This window comes from Chiloscyllium plagiosum, unplaced genomic scaffold (assembly GCF_037043375.1).
Source record: "Chiloscyllium plagiosum isolate Xiang-an unplaced genomic scaffold, Cpla_swu_hap1 HiC_scaffold_9, whole genome shotgun sequence".
In the NCBI taxonomy this organism is placed as follows: Eukaryota; Metazoa; Chordata; class Chondrichthyes; order Orectolobiformes; family Hemiscylliidae; genus Chiloscyllium; species Chiloscyllium plagiosum.
The window spans coordinates 34,327,163-34,353,254 of NW_028270147.1; the positions used below are offsets into that span (position 1 = coordinate 34,327,163).

Below are 26,092 nucleotides of genomic sequence, written 5' to 3' on the forward strand. Positions count from 1 at the left end.
CTAGTCTAGAGCACAAACGCTTAGTACTATTGTCAGAATGTTGTCTAGGCTCACAATCTTTGCAGTACAGTATTCAGTGATTTTGGGAATTTATTGTTATCATGTGGAGTGAATCAAATTGGCACCTAGAAATTAGTAAGGAGGACTTTGCCATTATGTATGCTGGGTAGTCATTCCAATTTCATTCCTTAGTGGAAGTGGTTTGCTACAACTGAGTCTTGCTAGGCAATTTAAGAGTTAACTACATTGATGTGGGCCTGGAGTTACATGTAGGCCAGATCAGTAGACATCTTTCTCCGATATGACATCAATGAAGCAGCTGAATTTTTACAGTAATTTACAATGGTTTCACGATTGCCATTAACATTCAGATCTATTAATTGATTGAATTCAAATTTCATCATTTTGAGGTAGGTTTTAAACCTAAGTTCCCAAGCATTAGCCTGAGACTCTGGATAACTATGATACTCCCAACCAGATAACTGCCTCCTCTACAGCTGGAGGCAAGTCTTACTTTGGATAAGAAAACGTTCTAAGACATACCCCTTGCCCTGGAATTAAAGCATGGAAAGGACAAAATGCATGTCTAAATGCACCTATCATGTTTTAATGATAAAAACAGTGTTAAGTATTTAAGTTTGGATCAAAAGGATTTGAATTGTATTTATTATAAAAACAATAGATTTGCATTTGAATCCACAATTATGCTGCACTAAAAATCAAATTTTCCTTTTAATTTAAAATCTAACCATTAAAAACACAAGCTGTTTGGCTTACATGTATACAACTTAAAGTGAACACATCATATGAAATGCATAAAAGTTCCAGAATAGGCCACACCAAAGTTGAAACAAAATACATGGAAGTTACTGAATTGTAAAGTGAAATTTGAAGGTCATACTTTTGATATGAGCTGGAATTGATTTCAGAGAAGAATAGATTTAAAAACATGCTGATTATTCAGCTGCGAGAATCGTGGAATCTTGAAATGGTGCAGATTTTTTTAGAACACCATAATTTGGCAAGTCAACTGGTTTTGAATAGATCCAATACAGCATTTGGAGTCTGAAAAACAAACAAAAAATGTTCACAAAGGGACTGAATAAACATTGGATTTCTGGGTGTCTGAGTTTGACTCCGACAATGTTGGTGTCTTACACAACTCCTTTGTAATGGTTGAAGCCTCCTGCTTTGTAGGCTTTAAATCAGACAGTCGAGTTGAAATAGAATCTGAATACACCTGGTTGTCTGAAGAGCTTAATGAATCACTGACATCTGGACAAGCTATGGTAGATTGCCGTCCATCGGTTTCCATCACATATTTGTGAAAATTAGCAAATGTTTCACTCATAAAAACAGGGGTTGGAAAGACTTGCTGTTGGGATTTCTCCCGATGTAAAGAAGACCTATGGTTGGCTTGTTTATTATTAGTGTGAAAATGCAGGGAACTAGCTTCACCAGAAGCAACATAAACTGGTGATTTGGGGAAAGGCTTGTTTCCAACCTGCATACTATTAGAGTCACCTGCTTCACAATTAAGCACACCTGGTTCCTCCATTCTCTTTGCATATCTCACTGGTAATATGGCATGAGTTTCCCAAACCTTTCTCTTCTTGCATTTCTCATTTCCTGTGGAATACATTCTGGTTTTAATGGATAACTTGCTGTTGTTCTTAATCCAGTGCAGTAATGGATGGTATACTTTGCCCCCGTATTTCATGGCATTCACCCATTCTGTTATCTCTCTTTTCCGATTTCTGGTCTTCCTCACGTGAAACAGACAACAGGCGACAGTTGATAATATCATACATGCTCCAAAAGTGATGAAAAATGGACAAACCCAATCTGAAAATAAAATATGCAAGTGTATATACTAGAATACAGAACAGGAACAGGCCATTCAGCCCATGAGTTTCATCAGTGTCACTTTATGTCATTATTCTCTAGAAATCAATTGGTATTTGCTCTGAAAATGCTCAATGAGTGAGCTCCTATATCTCGCTGGAGTTGAGAATTCCAAAGAGTCAATTGACAACAGTCTAGGAAGAAGCTCATCAAGTCTAGGAGATTTATCAAATTTGGATTAGTCAGCTTTTCAAGTTGCAGCATGGTGGCACAGTGGTTAGCATTGCTGCCTCACAGTGCAAGGAACCTTGTTCAATTCTAGCCTTGGGCAACTGTTCATGTAGAGTTTGTATGTTCTCCCTGTTTCTTTTGGGTGCTCTGGTTTCCTCCCACAATGTAAAGATGTGCAGGTTAGGCGAATGGACCATGCTAAATTGCCTTGTAGTATCCATGGATGAGTAGGCTAGGTGGGTTAACTATGGTAAGTGTGGAGATAGGATGTGGGTGGGATGTTCTTTGGAGGATTTGTGCAAATGCAATAGGCCAAATGGCCTCTATCCACAATGTAGGGATTCTATGATTTTACTTGTTTAGTAATATTAATTTCTGGAGAATTGTCTGCATCCTCTTTAATAAAGTAACTTTAGGTTCTCTGCCATTTTACTGTTCTCCACAATAAATTCCTAAAGTTGAAACTGACCGCTGCTGCAGTTACAAGTGTGAGGTTAATATTATGATTATTTTTAGGACTGGATCTTTTGTTTTGTAAGATTATCATGGTTTGGCAATGTACTTATAAATGAATATTAAATGGAATGAGCCATCTGAATTATCTTTGAATCTGACTGAGAGTAAATATGAGTGCTCTGGTTGTTAGCTCCAGAGAAGAATAACATTGTGTTATTGAAAGGGAGGAGGGGGGGGTGTCAAATATTAACACCCAGTGAAAATGATAGTTGTTTCTAAGTTACCAAATAAAAAGACAGACTTAACATTTCAGATTGACAACCCTTTATCAGAACAATCCAAGATAGAGGATAGGAAAGATTTCTGGCTGTAACAGGTTGCTCCTTTTTTGAGGCATTTTGGGTGCTGGAGGTGAACTCCAGGAGCAGCGGTTACTGTTTTATATGCTATTGCATTGTTTTGGAACTTTGGTGAAAAAAAGTCAAAACCACGGCACTTTTAAAAATGAGAGGGGCAGACAAAGGCAGCTCATGGTCAGGTCATTACAGGAGAGAAATAAAGAAAGAAAGAAACCCACACTGTTAACTGACACAGCAGTGAACCTGCGCAGTTACTGCCTTTGCTGTTGAATTACGTATCGCTGGACATCGGAGTCCATCAGGGAAAATTAACAAACAGTGAAATTCACAACTGATCATAGAGGAACCTGTTTGGGAGAGGTCACAGCACAGAAACAGATAAGTGAATAATTTTAAGCATAGTCTTGCTGTAAATCTACAATAGTGAGTAGAGTGGGTTCTTTCTTGATTAAGTGTTTTATTTGAGATTTGTCTCTTGATTAAACTTAAAAATATAACCCATAAGTATTAAGTTAGCCTGGAACAGTGTTTTGTAGAGGAATAAGACAGTGCTATTTTCTGGATCTGTAGATTGGAAAAGCAAAAATTAGTACAGTGATATGCTCTTCTTGTCGAATATGGGAGTTCAGGGAGAGTTTGCGTGTTACTGAGGATTATATCTACAATAAATGCCATTGGTTGCAAATCCTATCAGATTGAATGGGATTTATCCTAGGATTCTCTGGGAAGCCAGGGAGGAGATTGCCGAGCCTTTGGCTTTGATCCTTATGTCGTCACTGTCTACAGGAATAGTGTCAGAAGAATGGAGGATAGCAAATGTTGTTCCCTTGTTCAAGAAGGGGAGTACAGACAACCTTGAAATTATAGACCAGTGAGCCTTACTTCAGTTGTGGGTAAAGTGTTGGAAAGGGTTATAAGAGATAGGATTTATAATCATCCAGAGAGGAATAAATTGATTAGGGTTAGTCAACATGGTTTTGTGAAGGGTAGGTTATGCCTCACAAACCTTATTGAGTTCTTTGAGAAGGTGACCAAATACATGGATGAGGGTAAAGTGGTTGATGTGGTGTTTATGGATTTCAGTAAGGCTTTGATAAGATTTACCACGGTAGCTTTGCAGAAAATACAGAGGCATGGGATTGAGGGTGATATAGTGGTTTGGACCAAAAATTGGCTAACTGAAAGAAGACAGAGGGTGGTGGTTGATGGGAAATATTCATCCTAGAGTTCAGTTACTAGTGGGGTACTGCAAGGATCTGTTTTGGGTCCACTGTTGTTTGTCATTTAATTAAATAACCTGGATGAGGGCATAGAAGGATGAGTTAGTAAATTTATGGTGGATAGTGACAAAGAATTTTGTAGGTTACAGAGGGTCATAGATAAGCTGTAGAGCTGGGCTGAGAGGTGGCAAATGGAGTTTAATGTGGAAAAGTGTGAGGTGATTCACTTTGGAAGGAGCAACAGGAATGCAGAGTACTGAGCTAATGGTAAGATTCTTGGTAGTGTAGATGTGCAGAGAGATCTTGATGTCCAGGTACACAGATCCTTGAAAATTGCCACCCAAGTTGATAGGGTTGTTAAGAAGGCATACGGTGTGTTAGCTTTTATTGGTAGAGGGATTGAGTTTTGGAACTATGAGATCATACTGTAGCTGTAAAAAATTCTGGTGAGGCCACATTTGGAGTATTGCATACAGTTCCAGTTAACGCATTATAGGAAGGATGTGGAAGCTTTGGAAAAGGTTCAGAGGAGATTTATTAAGATATTGCCTGGTATGGAAGGAAGGTCTTATGAGGGACTTGGGGCTGTTTTTGTTAGAGAGAAGAAGAGTCCACAGTAGTAAACTCACCAACTTTAAGGGCATTTAAATGGTCATTGGATAGGCAATATGGGCGAGGATGGAATCATGTAGGTTAGATGGGCTTCAGATTGGTTTCACAGGTTGGCGTAACATTGAGGGCCAAAGGGCCTGTACTGCGCTGTAATGTTCTATGTTCTCATTCTATGAATAGATCGTTTGGAGCGACAGTTTGAGGCAATGAGGAATTTACAAGAGCAAGGGGGTGTGATGGATGGCAGTTATAGGAAGGGAGAAAAGTCGCAGATACATAGATGGGTTAATGCCTGGAAAGGTAAGAGAGGTAGGCAGGTTATGCACCCACCATCCCCTCCTGGCACCTTCCCCTATCACTGCAGAATTGCAAAACCTGTGCCCACACCTCCCCCCTCACCTCCATCCAAAACCCCAAAGGAGCCTTCCACATCCATCAAAGTTTCACCTGTGGTTCCACATGTCATTCATTGTATCCGTTGTTCCCGATGCGGTCTCCTCTATATTGGGGAGACAGGGCACCTAGTCGCAGAGTGCTTCAGAGAACTTCTCCGGGACACCCACACCAGTCAACCCCACTGCCTCATGGCTGAACACTTTAACTCCCCTTCCCACTCTGCTGAGGACATGGACTGCCCGACACCCTCATCTTCCGCCTCGGGACCCTCCAACCCCATGACATCAATGTAGATTTTACCAGTTTCCTCAATTCCCCTCCCTCCACCTTATCCCAGTTCCAACCTTCCAGCTCAGCACTGCCCTCATGACTTGTCCTACCTGTCCATCTTCCTTCCCACCTACCCCCATCTCCATCCACTACCTCATTCTCAGCTACTTACCCCCAACCCCACCCCCTTCCCATTTAACTCTCCATCCCCGAGGGTCCCAGCCTCATTACCGATGAAGGGCTTTTGCCCGAAAAGTCGATTTTCCTGCTCCTCGGATGCTGCCAGACCTGCTGTGCTTTCCTAGCACCACAGACTTGACCTAATCTTCAGCATTTACAGTACTCACTTTTGCCTAGGTAGTGCCTAGGGGTCTTCTGTGGCTATCCCCATTTCAAGCAATGCTGTTTTGGAAAATATAGGGAGTGATGGATTCTTGGGGGAATGTAGCAGGAACAGCCAAGGTTCTGGTATCGAGACTGGCTCTAATGCAATGAGGGGTACGTCAGGTTCCAAGAGATCGACTGTGTTAGGGGACTCTCTAGTCCAAGGCACAGACAGATGTTTCTGTGGCCAGCAGTGAAAAATCAGAATGGTGTATTGCCTCCCTGGTGCCAGGATCAAGAATGTTCTCAATGGGAAGAGGGCCCAGCAGGGGGTCATTATACACATTGGAACCAACGACATAGGAAGGGAAGAGGATGAGAGAATATAGAGAGTTTGGCAGGAACGTAAAAAGCAGGTCCTCGAGAGTAGTAATAGCTGGATTACTCCCCGTGCTACGTGCTAGTGAGGGTAGGAATATGAGGATATAGCAGATGAATGCATGGCATGGTGTATCAAAGAAGGATTCACATTTTTGGATCATTGGAATCTTTTCTGGGGTACAATTGACCTGTGCAAGAAGGGCAGATTGCACCTAAATTGGAGGGGGACTAATATACTGGCAGGGAAATTTGCAAGAACTGCTTGGGAGGATTTGAACTAGTAAGGTGGGGGGGGAGACCCAGGGAGATAGTGAGGAAAGAGATCGATCTGAGACTGGTACCGTTGAGAAAAGAAGCGAGTCAAACAGTCAGGGCAGGCAGGGACAAAGCAGAGAACAAGGTAGGACTGATAAATTAAACTGCATTCATTCCTGAAGAAGGGCTAATGCCCGAAACGTCGATTCTCCTGTTCCCTAGATGCTGCCTGACCTGCTGCGCTTTTCCAGCAACACATTTCCATCTCTGCATTCATTTCAATGCAAGAGGCCTAACAGGGAAGGCAGATGAACTCAGGGCATGGTTAGGAACATGGGATTGGGATATCAGGACAATTACAGAAACATGGCTCAGGGATGGATAGGACTGGCAGCTTAATGTTCCAGGATACAAATGCTACAGGAAGGACAGAAAGGGAGGCAAGACAGGAGGGGGAGTGGCGTTTTGATAAGTGATAGCATAACAGCTGTACTGAGGGAGGATATTCCTGGAAATACATCCAGGGAAGTTATTTGGGTGGAACTGAGAAATAAGAAAGGAATGATCATCTTGTTGGGATTTATTATAGACCCCCAAATAGTCAGCAGGAAGTTGAAAAACAAATTTGTATGGAGAACTCAGTTATCTGTAAGAATAATAGGGTGGTTATGGTAGGGGATTATAACTTTCTAAACACAGGCTGGGACTGCCAGAGTGTTAAGGGGTTAGATGGAGAGGAATTTGTTATGGGTGTACAAGTATGTGGATGTACCAACTAGAGAAGGTGCAGATTTGATCTACTGTTGGGAAATAAGGCAGGGCAGATGACTGAAGTGTCAGTGGGGGAACATTTTGGGGCCAGCGACCATAGTTCTATTAGTTTTAAAATAGTGATGGAAAAGGATAGACCAGATCTAAAAGCTAAAGTTCTAAATTGGAGAAAGGCTAATTTTGACGATATTAGACAAGAACTTTCAGAAGCTGACTGGGGGCAGATGCTCGCAGGTAAAGGGGTGGCTGAAAAATGGGAAGCCTTCAGAAATGAGATCAAGAGAGTCCAGAAACAGTATATTCATGTTAGGATGAAAGGGAAGGATGGTAGGTGTACGGAATGCTGGATGATTAGAGAAATTGAGGTTTTGGTTAAGAAAAAGAAGGAAGCATTTGTCAGGTATAGACACGATAGTTTGAGTGAATCCTTAGAAGAGTATAAAAGCAGTAGCAGTATACTTAAGAGGGAAATCAGGAGGGCAAAAAGGGGACATGAGATAGCTTTGCAAATAGGGTTAAGGAGAACCCAAAGGGTTTTTATAAATACATTAAGGGCAAAAGGGTAACAAAGGAGCAAATGGGGCCCCTCAAAGATCAGCAAAGCGGAATTTGTGTGGAGCCACAGGAGATGGGGGAGGTACTAAATGAGTATTTTGCATCAGTGTTTACCGTGAAAAAGGACATGGAAGATATAGAATGTAGGGAAATAGATGGTGACATCTTGAAAAATGTTCGCATTATTGAGGAGGAGTGCTGAATGTCTTGAAATGCATAAAGGTGGATAAATCCCCAGGACCTGATCAGCCGTACACTGGAATTCTGTGGGAAGCGAGGGAAGTGATTGCTGGGCCTCTTGCTGAGATATTTGTATCATTGATAGTCACAGGTGAGGTGCCAAAAGACTGGAGGTTGGAAAACGTGGTTCACTGTTTAAGAAAGGCGGTAAGGACAAGCCAAGGAACTATAGATTGGTGAGCCTGACATCAATTGTGGGCAAGTTGTTGGAGGGAATCCTGAGGGACAGGATGTATATGTATTTGGAAAGGCAAAGACTGATTAGGGATAGTCAACATTGCTTTGTGCGTGGGAAATCATGTCTCACAAACTTGGTTGAGTTTTTTGAAGGAGTAACAAGGAGGATTGACGAGGGCAGTGCAGTGGACGTGATCTATATGCACTTCAGTAAGGCGTTCGACAAGGTTCCCAATGGGAGACTGTTTAGCAAGGTTAGACCTTATGGAATACAGGGAGAACTAGCCATTTGGATACAGAACTGGCTCACAGTTAGAAGACAGATGGTGGTGGGGGAGGGTTTTTTTTCAGACTGGAGGCCTGTGACCAGTGGAGTGCCACAAGGATCGGTGCTGGGTCCACTACTTTGGTCATTTATTTAAATAGTTTGGATGTGAGCCTGAAAGGTATATTCAGTAAGTTGCAGATTATACCAAAATTGGAGATGTAGTGGACAGCAAAGACGGTTACCTCAGATTACAATGGGATCTTGATCAGATGGGTCAATGGGCTGAGGAGTGGTAAAAGGAGATTAATTCAGATAAATGTGAGGTGCTGCATTTTGGGAAAACAAACCTTAGCAGGACTTATGCATTTAATTGTAAGGTCCTAGGGAGTGTTGCTGAACAGACAGCTTGGAGTGCAGGTTCAAATCTCCTTGAAAGTAGAGTTGCAGGTAAATAGGATAGTGAAGAAGGCTTTCCTTTATTGGTCAGACTATTGAGTATGGGAGTTGGGAGGTCATGTTGCGGCTGTACAGCACATTGGTTCGGCCACTGTTGGAATATTGCATGCAATTTTGGTCTCCTTCCTATTGGATGGATGTTTTGAAACTCGAAAGGGTTCAGAAAAGATTTACAAGGATGTTGCTAGGGTTGGAGGATTTGAGCTATAGGGAGAGATTGAATAGGCTGGAGCTATTTTCCCTGGAGCTGAGGAGAGACCATATAGAGGTTTATAAAATCTTGAGGGGCATGGATAGGATAAATAGACAAGGTCTTTTCCCTGGCATGGGGGAGTCCAGAACTAGAGGGCACAGGTTTAGGGTGAGAGGGGAAAGATATAAAAGAGACCTAAGGGGCAATTTTTTCATGCAGAGTGTGGTGCATGTATGGAATGAGCTGCTGGACGAAGCAGTGGAGACTAGTACAATTGCAACATTTAAAAGGCACCTAGATGGGTATATGAATAGGAGGAGTTTGGAGGGATAAGGGCCGGATGCTGGCAAGCGGGACTAGATTAGTTTGGGATATCTGGTCACCATGGATGAGGTGGACAGAAATGTCTGTTTCTGTTTCTGTGCTGTACATCTATGACTCTATAATGCCAAGTATTCTAAATTTTTTCTCCCATAAACCTGATGTCCTAACTCACACTAAATGTCATTCACTGACTGCCTTTATGTTTGCTGACCAAGACTGGGCCCAGACCCAGCATCACCTTGATTTAAAAATTCCCATCCTTGTTTACAAATGCTTCTATGGCATATCCTCTCCCTATGTCCATAATTCCTAATGCACTACAATCCTTTAAATGATCTTCACGTTTCCACACTTTTTAATTTCCATTAAGTCAAATCATGTTAAATTATGTGTGGACTTATGTTAACTCTAAATTCTCTCCATAAGTGCTATCAGACCTGTGGCGTTTTCCCAGTAATTTCTGATTTTGTTTTTATTTCCAGCATCTGCAGTTCTTTTGGTTTTTTTGTGGGCTTCTTATGGCACCATCTTAATTCACTTTGCACAGCCATTAACACTCAAGAGTGTTCTGCTGGAAAAGCACAGCAGGTCAGATAGCATCCGAGGATCAGGAAAATCGACGGGCTTTTGCCGATTTTCCTGCTCCTCGGATGCTGCCTGACCTGCTATGCTTTTCCAGCGCCACACTCTTGACTCTAATCTCCAGCATCTGCAGTCCTCACTTTTGCCACAGCAATTAACAGCCATGTCTTCCAACTGAAATGGACATGAGCTTTGGAGTTCCCTCAAACTTCTTCACTTATCTTTCTTTGTTCAACACCCTTCAGAAACCTGCCTCTTTCACCAGCTTATGTCATCCAGTGGCAAATTTTATTTGGGAACTGGACATTGAGTAATTCATCTGAACAAAAGTTCGAGAGGATGGCAGAGGAGGGCTCCTGAACTAAAGGTCATCCAGTCCGATCACTTTTCTTTTCTCACCCTTTTTGCTTTCTTTTATTTTCATTTACAGTTTCTGTCTATGTACTTTTGGAAGGAAGTTTCATTGTGGAGTCAGTGCCGGTGACAGCAGTGGCTGGAGGGTCTGGCAGTCAGCTATGAGGCGGCTGGTATGGCCGGGCAGAACTCTGGAGGTTGATGACATTGTGGCTTCTTTGAGGTCTGGAGCGTGGAACTGGCTGGGGCCCTGAACTATACTAGGGTGGGACTCCAGCAGAAGAGCAGGAGCAGACAGCTCAGGGCAGCTAGCAGTGAGAGCAAGAGCAGACAGCCAGAAGTAGCTGCGGGAGCAGGAACAAACTTCAAGTGGCATTGGTGGTAGCAGGAATAGGTTGCAAGATGGCAAGTCTTGAAGAAGGCTTGTCACAACATCGATTTCCCCACCTCCTGATGTTGCCTGCTTGCTGTGTTCTTCCAGCCTCTTGCCTGTCTATTGTGGCAAGAGCAAGCAGCTCTGGTTGATGACGGGGTCAAGCTTGAGCCCTTGTGAGGACTGAGAGCCCAATATGGCCAGTTGCTGACAGACTGCGGTGTTGAACTGTTAACTGTCTTTCTTTGTTTTTCCACCCTTTAGTAAGAAAGACTATGACTGTTTATAACTTTGTTTTTCATTATATTTCTGCTTTGTACCTAAGATGGTGCCATAAGTGGTGACATGCAAACTTTCCACTGTACTCATGTAGGTACATGTGACAATAAGCCTAATTCAATTTTACCAAACTAAGGAAGCTACATTAATTTACGTTTCTAGTGGCCCAAAGCCGTCCTGACATGACATACTTACTATTTGGCAGTATCATATAAACTGGGGAATAATTTCAGGTCCAGTTACAAGGCTGGGTCTGCTCTGAAAGGTTAAGAGTTCGTGGGACGTGACTAGCGCTTGTGACGTCAGCGCCGCTGGCTTGCCCCACTGCGCGTGCGCGGAGCCCTGTCACTAAGCATGCTGGGACTGGTACCGGGTGAAGGACCCGGCTGTCTGGCCACAGCATGGCACCAGAGTTGGGAAGTGTGGTTCCTGGCTGGAAAATCAGTTTCGTTGACGCTACACCACTAAGTGTACCTTTCCGGTGCGCGTTGTAGTCTGCCCGGGAGGGGCTGGGCCTGACGAGCCCAAAGTGAGGTGAGACGGAGTCTGTCTGTGTTTTGGGGGGGCACAGGGCGCAGTGCTCGAACTCCGGATGATCGCTGTGTGGCAGAGCCTCCTACTCCTTGATCAAAGTAAAACACTGCGGATGTTGCTAATCTGAGGGAAACGCGGAATATGCTGGAGAAATTCAGGAGGTCTGGCAGCATCTGTTGGATTAGACCTCTGTGTCAAAAAGTGTGGTGCTGGAAAAACACAGCCGGTCAGACAGCATCCGAAGGGCGGGAGAATCGACGTTTCAGGCATAAATTCTTCATCAGGACCACTCGCTTTTGACTCTGATCTCCAGCATCTGCAGTCCCCTCTTTCTCCCAGTAGATTAGACTTGTGTAAAGCAAGGTTATCTCCAAGTGAGGGTCCGAGGCAATGACGGCCACCATGGGCCAGTTGTGTGCCCCTTTCCATATGGACTCGGGCTGTGACAGTCTTCGAAGTCTCAATATGGGATCACAATGAGTGAAAGTTTGGGAATTGTTGCTGTAAATGGTTACAATCTAAACCTGAAAGCGTGTAGCACGCTTAAAATGACTTTGAGTTTTGCTACCACTAGAGAGCGCTTTAGCCTTGGAATATATTTAGGTTCATTGTTAACTTGGGTTGGGTCATATTATCATTGGTTGTAGTAGTTTGAATAGGATTAACAACAGTAGCTGTGAAAAAAAAGTTTCGATTTTTAAAATCTTAATTTTTTATTAACCCTTTTACAGCAAATGCTCTGAATTTAGATTCAGAGATATGTAGTACAGAAACAGACCATTTGCTTCAACTCATCAATGCTGACCACATAATCTAAGTTAATCTAGTCATACTTGCCAGCATTTCGCCCATATTCCTCTAAACTTTTATATTCATATACTCATCCAGATGCCTTTAAATATTGTAATTGTGGTAGCCTCCACCACTTCCTCTGGTAGCACATTCCATACACGCACCAACCTCTGCATGAAAAGGTTTCCCCTTAGATACCTTTTAAATCTTCCCTCTTTTCCCTTTAAATCTAGTTTTGGATTCTCTCACCCCTGGGAAAAGGCCTTGACTATTTACCATATCTATACCCCCCTCATGAGTTTATAAACCTTGGCCTCTGATGCCCTAGGGAAAATAGCCCCAGCGTATTCACCCTCTCTCTATACATCAAACCCTCCAACCCTGGTAACATCCTTGTAAATCTTTTCTGCACCCTTTCAAGTTTCACAACATCCTTCCAATAGCAGGGAGACCAGAATTTGCGCATAGTATTCCAGAAGCAGCCTAAACAATGTTCTGTACATCCGCAACATGACCTTCTATACTCCATGCACTGACCAGTAAAGGCAAGCATACCTAATGCCACCTTCACTATCCTATCTACCTGCAACTCCACTTTCAAGGAAATATGAACCTGCACTCCAAGGTCTCTTTGTTTAGCAAAGGTCCCATTATGTGCATAAGTCCTACATTGATTTGCCTGTCCAAAATGCAGCACCTCACATGTATTTAAATAAAACTCCCTCTGCCACAGTTTAGATGCATTGGCTTATCTGATCAAGATACCCCCATTGTACGCTGTGGTAACCTCTGCTATCCACTACACCTCCAGTTTTGGTGTCATATGCAAATTTACAAACTACACCTCCTATGTTCACATCCAATCATTTATATAAATGACGAAAAGCAGTGGACCGAGCATCAATCCTTGTGGCACACTGCTGGTCACAGGCCTCCAGTCTGAAAAGCAACCCTCCACCACCACCCTCTGTCTTCTACCTGTGAGTCAGTTCTGTATCGAAATAGCTAGTTCTCTCTCTATTCCATGTGATTTAACCAGTCAACTATGAGGAACCTTGTCGAACGTCTTACTGAAGTCCATATAGAAGACATTGACCACTTTGCCCTCATTAATCCTCTTCATTACTTCAATAAACTCAATTATTTCAGAGTGTTCTTGGAGCAAAAAAAATTAAGACAGTTAAGGTAGTCGTGTTAATTGGCTGAAGTATTCTGCTGTCTAAATGTAAGCTGTTTTCCACACTGGTCAATTTGGAAATATTAGTAAATTCAGCCAATTAAATTCATGTTCCTTTTCTTCATCCTGCCACACACACTTGTACATTTTCGTTTCTCTTCCTTTCTGCCACACCCCCTAAAAATATCCTCACATTTCATAAACTGGTTTCAATGGGAACCATAGAGCATGATTTATAGCACAGATCAGTGTATACACATATAATTTGTGTATGTTGCATTTAATTTATACAAGATCAATCCTAACTTGTAGATTGCCTCTATAGTTTTACAAATTCCTCTACTAACACTTCTGTAGAGTAAGGTTGCAAACTTTAATTGAAACATATTGTAGAATATTTCACCATGTGACTACTAACGATCACTATGTCCTCATGTGCAGCATTGGTTCTTCAATGTGTCAATCCTTACGGCAATGAGTCAGTAACTACAATATTCAGATCATCTACACTGTGGATCTTACTGTGTAGCATGATGCTCCATTTGCCTATAATTCGAGAAAAAAACAATTTGCCATGAACCCAGGAGTGAAGTAAAAATATCTCCTCTGAGTTGCTCACAGGAGTGTCCAGATGATTAACTTTTCATTCAGGAAGGCATTGGGACAACTTACATCCAGAAACTGATCACAGAGATTGCAGATTTTGGATGTTGAAAATAAAAATTTAAATTGCTGGAAACAACTAACAGTTCTGACAGCATCTGCGGAGAGATAAGCAGAGTTGAGCTGGAACATTATTAGCTCATTCTGAGCCAGTCTTCAGCCACGCCAGTTCTAACAACTGTTTGAAAGTATAAAATGCAAAATAAATGCAATTCAGGTGGTGGTACCAATATCTCCCTTTATAGCACTGAATTGAGACTGATTTAATAAGAACTTATTTTAATTCATTTAATTTATCTGATAATGTCTAAAGGATGACTATTTCAATAACAAGTTTGTTAGAGAAGAAAACATGAAAGATTTAACTTCAGAATCAGAGTATGTGTACAACTGCCCACAGTTTAATGCAAGGTTTTCTGTGGCATCTGGGACATAATCGGTAAAGCAATTAACTACAGGAAACTTACTGAATGTTGTCAATTTTATTTAAATTCATAGTTCAATCATCATGACTACGACATTCAGTGATGATGGTTCTAAGGCAATTCAGCGGTCCACAGACGTTTCTGAAAAAAACAGAACTTGCTCAAAGGAGATTGATGTAGTGTATGAGATTGAGAAGACATGCAGCTTCATTACAGATAATGGCTTTAAAAAGGTTGGTATCACTTGCCACTACCTAATTTCATTCCCTCTTTTTTTTGAGAGGGAGAATTTAAACTGATCTCAAGAAACTCTGACTAAAAACAGAAACTCAGTTGTAAGCATTGATATATATCCTCCTCTGATGGAACAGAAGGCAGAAAGATTGAAGAGCACGTTTCAGGGATTTGATAAAGTAGAGGATATCAACTTTTATCCTCTGTAGCCCATCAGAGTTTAAAGCTAATTATGTTTAATGGACAGATATTAAGACTGAATATTGATTTTGTTAGATTTGCTTAGCACATTCATACTTATTGTCAAGCTACAATATCATTATTTCTTGCAATACGGGGAATATTAGCTAGGCAGTATTTATTATGTTTTCCTTGTTAATCTAAAGGCATTTAAGAGTCAACCATTTAACCTGTTCTTCAGCAAACTATTGGTGTGCACTTCCTAATGTCTGTCTCTAGCAAGCGCTTACTAATGTCTGGATGCAGGCTAAAGATATTCCCCAATCACTACAGGTGGCTCTCCAATTTCCTGATGAACTTCTCATTGATGCTGTTGCCGTTATGTTAAAACTGGAGAAAAACACCACTGCCAAACTTTTCATACTGGGTGACACATCATATGGCAGGTTTGTCTTACTTTGTAATTAGGTAGGATGAACTGTTGGACACTGATTTTTATTTTAAGAAGTTTGTGTGGAATCCCACCTGTACTGAGCAAGATCGAAAATAAGGGATACCTTCTCTTACTAGTGAGAGTCATAATTAACAGATTAAGCAATACTTGTTTTCTACTTGGACTAATATCACTAATTAAATATTGTGAAGAGTTCCACACAGTGTTACCCCTGGGTTCTAGCCCATCATCTACTATACAGAAATACACAATTACAATTGTGCTGTTTGGAGAAGAGCAGATAACAAAAGTTGGGCACATCCTAAAAAGAAATAAGCATCAAAAAGTTATTTATCTAAAGCTTCTGGTACTCAAGTAATATGTGCACATTTCAGGGATTTGAAAAAGTAGAGAATATCAACTTTTATCTTCTTCAGCCAACCAGAGTTTAAAACTAATAATTCTTAATGGACAGATTTTAAGACTGAATATTGATTTGTTAGATTTGCTTAACACATTTGTACTTATTGTCAAACTACAATACCATTATTTCTTGCAATATGGGGAATATTAGCAAGGCAGTATTTATTTTGTACTCCAAGTTAATCTAAAGGCATTTAAGAGTCAACTATTTAATGTGGAGCAGAATTTGTTTGTTGAATTGGATAGGTTTTCTATCCTGAAGGGTATCAATTATATTATTACAGAATAGCAGCTTTTATGGCCATCGTCATTGACAAGTTGCTGAATGTATTAAATCAGATTTTTTTTACGGTGGGATATGAACTATAGCTTATTTAGTTACTGATCCAATATAATAATAACTAAGCTATTGTTCTTGTATTAATTATTTTTCTTCATGTGCATTTCTATTCACAAACAAAATTCTGAAGATTTTCTGAAAACTCTTGCCTGTTGTGTAGTTGCTGTGTAGATGAAGTTGCTGCTGAGCATCTTGAAGCTGACTGTTTGGTACATTATGGAAGAGCATGTCTCAGTCCATCCAGAAGGATCCCAGTGATGTATGTGTTTGGACAAAAACCAGTGGATGTGCATCAGTGTGCTGCATCCTTCCGTGTCCTGTATCCAGACAAGAATGCTCATGTTATAATTCTCTGTGATGTCATCTACTCGTATATACTTGGTAAGAGACTTTTCCACTTAGTTTGTTCTCTCTTAATCTGCTGCATACTCCTTTTCTCGTGTTATGCAATTATAAAGAAACTTAGTGAGGATCACACTTCTGGAATTGGTTGCATCCCTCACACTTTTGTCAGTATTGAATCCCTGTTCTGAATTGGCATTGACCTGGAAGAAACTAATAACTGATGACTGCCTATGAGAATTTTTAAAACGGCGTAAGAGCATAAGCAGGAGTAGGCCATTTGGCCCCTCAAATTTGTCCCACCATTCAACAAGATCGTGACTGATCTGCCCTAGGTCTCAATTCCCTCTTTGTGCTAGCTCTTCAGGGCCTTCAAGTCCCTGCTAGGTCAAAATCTGTCCACTTCCTATTTAAATAATTTCAGTGACCTAGCCTCTGCAACTCTCTGAGGTAGACAATTCCAGACATTCACTACCAATTAGCAGAATAAATTTCTTTGAATTCTGTACTATTCCGTAACTCTGTCCTCCAGTTTAGAAACTAGTGAAAACACCTTCTCAACGTCTATTCCATCAAGCCCCCTCAGAATCTTGTGTGTTTCAATAAAATCATACTTCATTTCTCTAAGTTCCAGTGAATAAAGTCCTAGCTATTTATCCATTCTTAATGAGTCAATTCCTTTATCTCAGGAATGAGCCTAATGAATCTGTTTTGAACTGCCATTGCCAGTATATATTGTTTTAAATATGGGGACTAAAACTACGCATACTCAGCTGTGGCCTCACCAACAGCAACTTACAGTTGTATTAATACTTCCATGTTTTAAAATTGGAAACTTCCCCCCCCTCCCCAGTAATAAGTACTAAAAAAATTTTTAATCACTGGGAAAATTCAGTTTTTGCTTTAAAAAGGATTATACTTTTCTCCTCTTTTTCTCATTACATTTTCGCCACATGTATCGTGGGATGTGAATGATAACAGGTCTTTATTTCCCAATCATCAGCATAAACGAGTTGAACTGAAGGGTCTGTTTCCGTGCTGTACATCTCTATGAATCTATGAATCATTGTTTCAATGAACCTTTTAAATGTCTCAGTTGGTCTATTTACTGACTGACCAAGAGTGATTTGAGACAGAGACTCAGTTAGAAACTAGATATGTGCAGCTGGCTGGAAGTACGTTCACAATTCTGATTCCAAAATTCTATCTGTTAGAAAGATTTATACTGGATCTCTATAGGTGCGTAATGCAATTTCTACTTTTGCTTTATATAACTGTCCATTAAGATGGTCTTTCTAAGGCACTTGTTTATTCTTTTGTTAGAAGAACTACAGCCACTTCTTCATCCAGAATATGAAAATGTTGTCATTTCAATGATATGCAGTGGCCAAAATGAAACAACTGATCCATGCAAGACAAATGGCTTTCATTGTGGAGGTGATATTGATTCTTGTTCTACCCTCAGATCCTGCAACAATATGTGCAATCAGCCAAGCCATCAAGTTATATCCAAGTTTGGCCGGCACTTTTTCGTCAAGAGTGACATGAAAGATTATAGCATGTTCTACATTGGGCAGGAGAGCCTGACGCTGACTAACTATATGATGACGTGGAATCAATGTTCGTTTTGCTCATTTGATCCAGTGAAAGGGGTAGGGAGACATGAAACGCTGAATGTTAACAGGGCATTAATGAAGCGATACTACATGATTGAAAGAGCCAAGGATGCTCAAGTTGTAGGGATTTTAGTGGGGACTCTTGGTGTTGCTGACTATCTTTCTATCATTGACCATCTTAAATCAGTTATCAAGAAGGCTGGAAAGAAAAGCTACACCTTTGTAATGGGTAAACTGAATGCTGCCAAGCTGGCTAATTTCATGGAAGTGGATATATATGTGCTTGTAGCCTGTCCAGAAAATTCTCTGCTGGATTCCAGTGAATTTTATAGACCTGTTATAACACCATATGAGATGGAGGTTGCATGCAATCAAGCAAGGGAATGGACTGGAGAGTACATTACTGACTTCAGGGATCTACTTCCAGGTGCGTAAATCTACATATCATCATGGATCCATGTGCCTGTAAATTAAGTAGTTATACAATTTGAATTTTAACTTTAAAACAAATACAGAGAACTGTGATATTATCCTGTCTCTTTTTTTCTATTTCCAGTAATCCCTGAATTGTATATTTTTGTTAGGTAGACCATCAATTTGTAGATGGCAAGGCTAAGAGAATTGCAGCAAAATACATCTACTTGTCTATAGTCTGAAACATTTCATTGACAGAGTTAACAGGCTCAGAAAATTGGTTATTGCATTTGTTAATATTATATGTTTGAGGAAGGTAGACAATACTCTGCGAATAAAACACTTCTTCTCATAATAATAAATGTGTAAATTACATATTAGTTTAATTGGTAAAGTGAAGTTGACATACTACCAGACCATAGAACCTCTTTCTCTTGGGAGAGAGGGAGGACTGGTGGTGGTTTAACCTGAGGGTCACCACACCTTGGATAGTGGTGATTTGGAGCTGCCAGTGTTGGACTGGGGCGTACAAAGTTAAGAGTCACACAATACCAGGTTATAATCCATCAGGTTTATTTGGAAGTACTAGCTTTCGGAGCGCTGCTCCTTCATCAGGACAACCACCCAATGAAGGAGCAGCACTCCGAAAGCTAGTGCTTTCAAATAAATCTGTTGGTCTATAACATGGTGTTGTGTGATTTTTAACTTTGTACCCCTCGGATAAGGTGAGAGCTGAGAAGAAGAGGCATTCGTGGTAACCTCAGCGAATATGGGAATTGAACCAATGCTTTTGGCATTACTCTGCATTGCAAACCAGCTGTCCAACTGATCTAGTATCTAACATCATATGTATATGAGATTAGAATTAACTAATGTATTCATCCTTAAAAGTTCCAATGAATTTTCTGTTCACCTTCTCAGGTGCTTGGTGCCATATTGAATTTCCAGATGAGACCTTCAATGGTAAGGAGACTGATGTCTCGCTAGTTACCGGAGCCTTGCGAACAACACGCTTGCTAAAGTCAGAATGGCAAAATAAAACACCAAGTACATCACTGATTCACAGGAATGAGGCTTTAGCAATTACTCAGCCTCACTCAGCAGGTATAATTATTATTCATGAGTTAAAATTTCAAGATTGAATATCGATATCAGGATTTGGAGAGGGGCAAAACCTTTTTTCGCCTTTTTTTAACAGTTTTGAGGTTTTTTCCATACTTCACAGGACAGCAGGCAGATGATTTGCTCCATTCTAAAGAAGTGTCACTGGCCCCTGAAACATTAACTTTGCTTTCTTTCCACAGATGCTACCACACCTGCTGAGTTTTTCCAGCAATTTCTGTTTTTGTTTGAGATCATTTGCTCTCTTGTGTTTTGCTAGTGTTGGAATAAATTTGGGGCATAAATGTAAAAAAGCAAACTGCCTTGTCCCTTTTTATGAGTGACATTTGACAGTTATGCAGCACGGAGAAACCCACATAACTATGATGTTCAACAGGCCTAATCTTCATTCTGCTCAGCTTGTTTCTAAAGAGTGGCGGATTGTTAAATTGAAACTATACTAAAAACAATTGTGCAGCTACTTCAGTGGCATTAAGCTTGGAGCTGTTGGGCAGGCATTAATAATGTTTAACCATAACTGAATCCCAACCAATGAATCCACTTGTGAAAAAGAATGATGTTTTACCTAGTTTTGAAATCTTGCAAGGAAGTTCTGCTTTCTTTGATAAAATGTAAAGCCAATGTTTGCAGTGTGAATTTAAAACAGAATTGTGTTCACATGACTCCCATTTATTACTCTACATGATGTATGCTCTGAATGTTATGGTGAAGCAAGTCACCACATCAAGAAAAGGATTTAAAACAAAAATGCTGTCTGGATCTGACTATCCTAGAATAAAGTAACAGAAAAAGCAGATATGTTCATCTTTTATTGGATCACTGACAGAAATTAAGCTGAAGCATGTTAGTAATTAAGGTAAAAGACTATCCATTAATAAATACAAACGCTACTGTTGATCTCCTCCAAGGTGGAACTGTCTTCCACTGTGCAAACAATAAATCCCAAGTCAAGAACTGCACAAATTTACTTATTCTATAATGAGACTTTCAGACCCTTCAGGCATGATTCCACCAATATCGATGCTGCACTGATGAGAGTACAATTTCTACACAGACTGTTCTTGTAGCTCATCTTGGTGGAATTGTTAATTGCAAAATTTTGTCCTTTATGAACTGGATTGAAGTGGGCTAAATGTATTTTGCATTGATGATGGCAGTTGGCAAAGAAAAAGGATCTAATGTTTTGAATCTAGTGAGAATGTCGGACTCCAGATTGAGTTTCTACTCAAGATTTTTGAACATTGTGGAAATGGATCAATATGTAATGTATTCCAATATCACTTACTTGAATACATAGAATAATCACTGCCATAGTATTTTGTTAGAACTACAATAGATTATATTGTATAGATGAAATGGTGGGTTTAATTAAAATCAGTGGGAACTGCATACAGTTAGCTCTGCTATAATGTGTGTTTCTTCACTGTGAATTGACTTTAACGTGATTGAAGAATTTAGACTGTCATTTCTGGACTAATTTTCCTTACCTGTCTTGGCTATAATGCTACTCTGGCCCCATGAGTTGAAAAAGCACAGCTATTATGGGATCCTCACATAATGCAAGATCGCACGAGAACGGAACCTTTGCATCACATCAAAACCGACATTATTTGCATCTTCCTTTAATCGCACACACACCCCACCCCCCATATGGAAGGTAAATTCACTATTGTTCTACCAGACTGTAGAGCTGCTTCATTATTACAGAGAGGTGACTTGATAGTGCTCTCTCCTGAGATTCACTATGCCTCAGGCTAGGAGGGAGACTGAGAGAAAAATCCTCTCTCTCCACACTTTTGGCATTACTGTGCAATGCAAGCTAGCTGTCCAGCCAACTGACCCAGCCCTCAGGTATAATTCTAATAGTATGAATTCTTCCATTCTTCTTTTACTCAATCTCATATTCATTATGGTGTCTTTTTCATTTGTGGTACTGATATGAAAATTTGTTAATTTGCAGCCTCATTCTTGGTATCTAGGAGCTGGCAAGGTCTGGAGCAGAAACTAGGACAGACTTCTGTGTCAAAAGCAGTGGAAGGTCGGAAAGGCATCGCGATTGCCTATGAAGGAGAAGCCACAAGTTGAACAAACTGGAAATTGGAAGTCAATTGTGTGAGCAAGTGGGTTGAAATCAAAATTACAGGACAATGGACTGATCAGAGAGTTATTAAAGTTTTATTTTTAAAAAAAAACTCTGACATTTTGGAAGTGTTTATCTATGTTCTGATATTATAGGCTTCGTATTTTGTTTCTTTATGTATAATTCCTTTGCTAGCTATCTCATAACACGAGTATTGCCGGACAAGCAAATCATTGCTTTGTAGTTTGCTCATGAGCTGTGCAGTGAGAAAGATCAGTATTTTCTGAATTCAGAGTTGTTCTGCTGATTGCAAGACATTGTTGTTTTCATTATTATAATTACTCAATCTAAGTGTTCAAAAGTGATATAGTTGAGCAAGGAATTTGTTAATGTCCTATTTAACATGGCCAAAAATGTACAACTATAGTATGAGGCAAGTTGTTATTGTTATATCATTCATCAAAGGGAAACATAATTCTAGAAAGGTTGAAACAGGGTGCAGTTATCTGGTAACAGACCATATTGGATCTTGTGATGTCCAGTAAACACGTGCCATCTGAAACTAATATATATTTTTTAAAAACATGACACAGGCTAGAATGGATGGTTGCTGAAGGTCACCTGACTTTTGTGGATTAAAATTACTCCATTATCTTGCAGGAATGAAGGAACATTCCAAACTAATAAATCAGTGCCTTTCCTTGAAAAGACACTAACTGCTTCAAACCCCACAGGGTGAATGTATACACAAAAACGTGAACCAGATTGTGAATTGGTGTGCACTCAACATATTATTTGGAACAGGACTTGAACTTGTGGAAAGGCATATGTTAAGACAGCCAGGTTTTTGTCTGCTTTTAAAAAACAGCCAAGACCTATTTTGCAGTCAGTATCCAGTTGGTCAGAAAACCAGACCACAAAATATTTACATCTCATCGTGCAGATCCATGGCAGTTAACAGTAGTACCTTCCAGTTGGGAGATTCTAACAGAAACAAGTTTTTTTTCCTCTCTCTCTCTCTCTCTCTCTCTCTCTCTCTCTCTCTCTCTCTCTCTCTCTCCCTCTCTCTCTCTCTCTCTCTCTTTCCCCCCCCCAAAAAAAACATCTGGTCCAATTTTAAGTTTTCCATGTTAGTCAACCTTTCACTTCCGCCACCTCCAAACAGACCCCAGCACCAAGGATATATTTCCCTCCCCTCCCCTATCAGCTTTCCGTAGAGACCACTCCCTCCGCGACTCCCTTGTCAGATCCACACCCCCCACCGACCCAACCTCCACTCCCGGCACCTTCCCTTGCAACCGCAGGAGGTGCAACACTTGCGCCCACACCTCCCCCCTCACTTCTCTCCAAGGCCCCAAGGGAAACTTCCATATCCACCACAGATTCACCTGCACCTCCACCCACATCATCTACTGCATCCGCTGCAGCCGGTGTGGCCTCCTCTATATTGGGGAGACAGGCCGCCTACTTGCGGAGCGATTCAGAGAGCACCTCTGGGCCACCCGGACGAACCAACCCAACCAACCTGTGGCACAGCATTTCAACTCCCCCTCCCACTCCACCGAGGATATGCAGGTCATTGGACTCATCCACCGCCAAACCACAACAACCCGACGGTCGGAGGAGGAGCGTCTTATCTTCCGACTGGGAACCCTCCAACCGCAGGGGATGAACTTGGACTTCACCAGTTTCTTCATCCCCCCTCCCCCCACCTTGTCTCAGCCGGATCCCTCCAGCCCGGCACCGCCTTCCTGACCTGCAGTCTTCTTCTTGACCTCTCCGCCTCCATCCTACTCCGACCTATCACCCTCACCTTGACCTCTTTCCACCTATCACATTTCCAACTCCCCTCCTCCAAGTCCCTCCTCCCTACCTTTTATCTTCTCCTGCTGAACACTCTCTGCTCATTCCTGAAGAAGGGCCTGTGCCCGAAACGTCGAATCTCCTGTTCCCTGGATGCTGCCTGACCTGCTGTGCTGTTCCAGCAATAAAGTTTCAACTTTGATCTCCAGCATCTGCAGACCTCACTTTCTCCTCGAAGATTTCAACCTTTCAGAAAGTTAACTACAAGCAATTGACCTCCTCCTAACCTGCCATGAGCTCTTCACTTTACAGTGCCTTCACTTCTAGTTTAAAGCATCAAATCTATTAGACCTACCTGCTTGGTAGGAAACTGGAGATTATAAATCACGTGGAGTTCACTAATCTATGCAAGTGTACTGTCTATTTAGTTTTTATTGGGTTCATGTGAGAGACCTCTTGAGTTAATTTGGGGCAAGTATCTAAAAATAAATTTTTTTAAAGTTTTAAACTCTAAAATTTGCTGTGGAATTTTTGAAGTAGATTCGGCACTGTCCTGTAGATTAAGGATCAAGGGGGCAATCTGTGTGTGGATGGGGAGGACATTGACAAATTGTTAAATGAGTACGTCACATCTGCCTTCTCATGAGAAAAGGAGGGTGTTGGTCCTGAATTTTATAAGAGACACTGTAAGGTTCTTGAGCAGGTATTAGAGATTTTCATATAGTAAGTGAGCAGCTATTGAAGATTTTGGTAGACTGAAAAGAAGATATCCCCAGGTCTGGATGAGTTGTATCCCAGGCTGCTGTGGGAGGTGCAGGAGGAAATTGCAGGGGCTGTGACCCAAATTTTTCGTTCTTCTCTGTCTGCAGAGAAGGTGCCAGAGGACTGAAGGACAGCTAATGTTGTTCTACTATTAAATATGGAAATAAAGTATGAAATTGGAGAGCAGTGAGTCTCAGTGGAAATTAAACTATTGGAGAAAATTTGGAAGGAGAGAATTAATCTCCACTTGACAAGGCAACGTTTGAACAGGGATAGTCAGTATAGCTTTATCAGAAGGAGATGGTGCCTAACAGAGGTGATCAGGTATATAGATGAGGGCAGTGAAGTTGATGTTTATATGGATTTCTCCAAATCATTTGACGGGTTCCATATGGGAAACTGATAAAGAAGGTAAAAGTAAATGGTACCCAGCATGACCTAGCAATTTGTATCCAAAATTGGTGAAGTGGCAGGAGACAGTGTAGAAACGAGTGTATGACTGGAAGATGAAATCCAGTGGCATACAACAGAGATTAGTGCTTGATTAGTGAGGCGTTTAAGGGTTATGGGGAGAAGGCAGGCGAATGAGATTGAAATATCAGCCATCACTGAATGGCGGAGCAGATGCAATGGGCTGAATGGCCGAATCCTGCTCCTATATCTTATGATTCCTTATTGCTTGGGGGTGATTAACATGAGGAAGAAGATCTAGGCAGGGTGGTCAGATGCTCAGATCAGTGGTAGATGGAATTGAATGCTGAAAAGTGACATGCACTTTGGAAAAAGTAACAAGACCCAGGAGTTCTCGGTGGCTGGGAAGCTCAGACGGACCTTGGGATGCTTGTTCACAGATCACAGAAGGTGGCAACATGGGTTAAGTAAGCTAGTTAAGATAAAATGGGCTTTATCAGTCATGCTGTTTATTGTAAGAGAAGGGCGACCCTGATGGAACTGTATGAAACTCTGGTTAGACCACAGTTGAAGGGTCATAGACCTGAAATGTTAAGTCTGCTTTCTCTCCACAGATGCTGCTAGACCTGCTGAGTTTTTCCAGGAATTTGTGTTTTTGTTTGTGATAGCTGGAGTACTGTCTGGAATTCTGTTTGCCTCACCACAGAAAGGATGTGATTACACTGGAAGGCCACTAACAAGGGAGTATATAAGGGGGAGATTTAGAGAGAATTTGAGGAAAAAATATTCACTCAGTTGATGGCGGAAATCTAGAATGTACTGCCTGGGTAGGTATGAGAAACCTATCAACCTTAGTGCGTGTCCAAGTACTTCTTTAATGTAATAACATTCAGGGCTATGGAACAATGGGATTAGTGTAGATAATACAGTTTTAATGGACAGAAGGCTGTTTTCTATGCTGTAGAGTAAAGAAAAGGCACATCTTTTCCCATGCATTCCATACTGGTAATGGACAGTATGAGAACGTGTATTCTGTCCATTTGGAAAAAAATGACAGTAAATTGGATTTGTTTAGTGTTGATATGACAGAACATTCCCAGGGTGTTTGAAAATAAGAAGAAAGATACTATATCAGCAATCATATGCTGCTACTTTAGTGGGCCCAGGGTTTTAAGCCAGTGACAGAAGGAATGGCAAGTCTGGTTAGCACATGACATGCAGAGAAACTTGCAGGTGATGATGTTTCCATGTGTTTGCTGCAGAGTTGAATCTAGCTTTTGACCTCTGTTCTTGTGTACATTTAAAGAGAGCAAACACAAACGTGGCTCTTGCCCACACTCAGAGAAGCATAGAATCCCTATAGTGCAGAAAGAGGCCATTGAGTCTGCAACAACCTTCCAAATGCTATTCCACCCAGACC

General features: G+C 41.1%; 2 protein-coding genes across 3 annotated transcripts; one reads left to right on the forward strand and one right to left on the reverse strand.

The window, feature by feature from the left end:
- Positions 1 to 714: 714 nt before the first annotated feature.
- Positions 715 to 11,193, reverse strand: LOC122554267 (uncharacterized). Its single transcript, XM_043699022.2, has 2 exons — positions 11,117 to 11,193; positions 715 to 1,845 (listed from the first exon to the last, which is right to left on the reverse strand). The coding sequence occupies exons 1-2, from the start codon at positions 11,130 to 11,132 to the stop codon at positions 1,088 to 1,090; spliced, it is 774 nt and encodes a 257-aa protein (XP_043554957.2). The 5' UTR covers positions 11,133 to 11,193; the 3' UTR covers positions 715 to 1,087.
- Positions 11,194 to 11,290: 97 nt separating this feature from the next.
- Positions 11,291 to 21,806, forward strand: dph2 (diphthamide biosynthesis 2). 2 transcript variants are annotated; one of them, XM_043699020.2, is made up of 7 exons: positions 11,291 to 11,455; positions 14,586 to 14,745; positions 15,260 to 15,372; positions 16,283 to 16,503; positions 17,788 to 18,507; positions 19,416 to 19,598; positions 21,577 to 21,806. In XM_043699020.2, the coding sequence occupies exons 2-7, from the start codon at positions 14,596 to 14,598 to the stop codon at positions 21,699 to 21,701; spliced, it is 1,512 nt and encodes a 503-aa protein (XP_043554955.2). In that variant the 5' UTR covers positions 11,291 to 11,455; positions 14,586 to 14,595; the 3' UTR covers positions 21,702 to 21,806. The 2 variants fall into 2 exon arrangements, with proteins under 2 accessions (XP_043554955.2, XP_043554956.2); XM_043699021.2 differs by having other exon boundaries at positions 21,596 to 21,806.
- The last annotated feature ends 4,286 nt before the right edge of the window (positions 21,807 to 26,092 follow it).

Bases quoted from the DNA above. Each gene is read 5' to 3' on its own strand.
- dph2 (XM_043699020.2), top strand. From the start codon at position 14,596: ATGACTACGACATTCAGTGATGATGGTTCTAAGGCAATTCAGCGGTCC. The intron at 14,746-15,259 runs GTTGGTATCACT...CAATCACTACAG, and splicing joins CAGATAATGGCTTTAAAAAG to GTGGCTCTCCAATTTCCTGA. The intron at 19,599-21,576 runs GTATAATTATTA...GTTAATTTGCAG, and splicing joins TACTCAGCCTCACTCAGCAG to CCTCATTCTTGGTATCTAGG.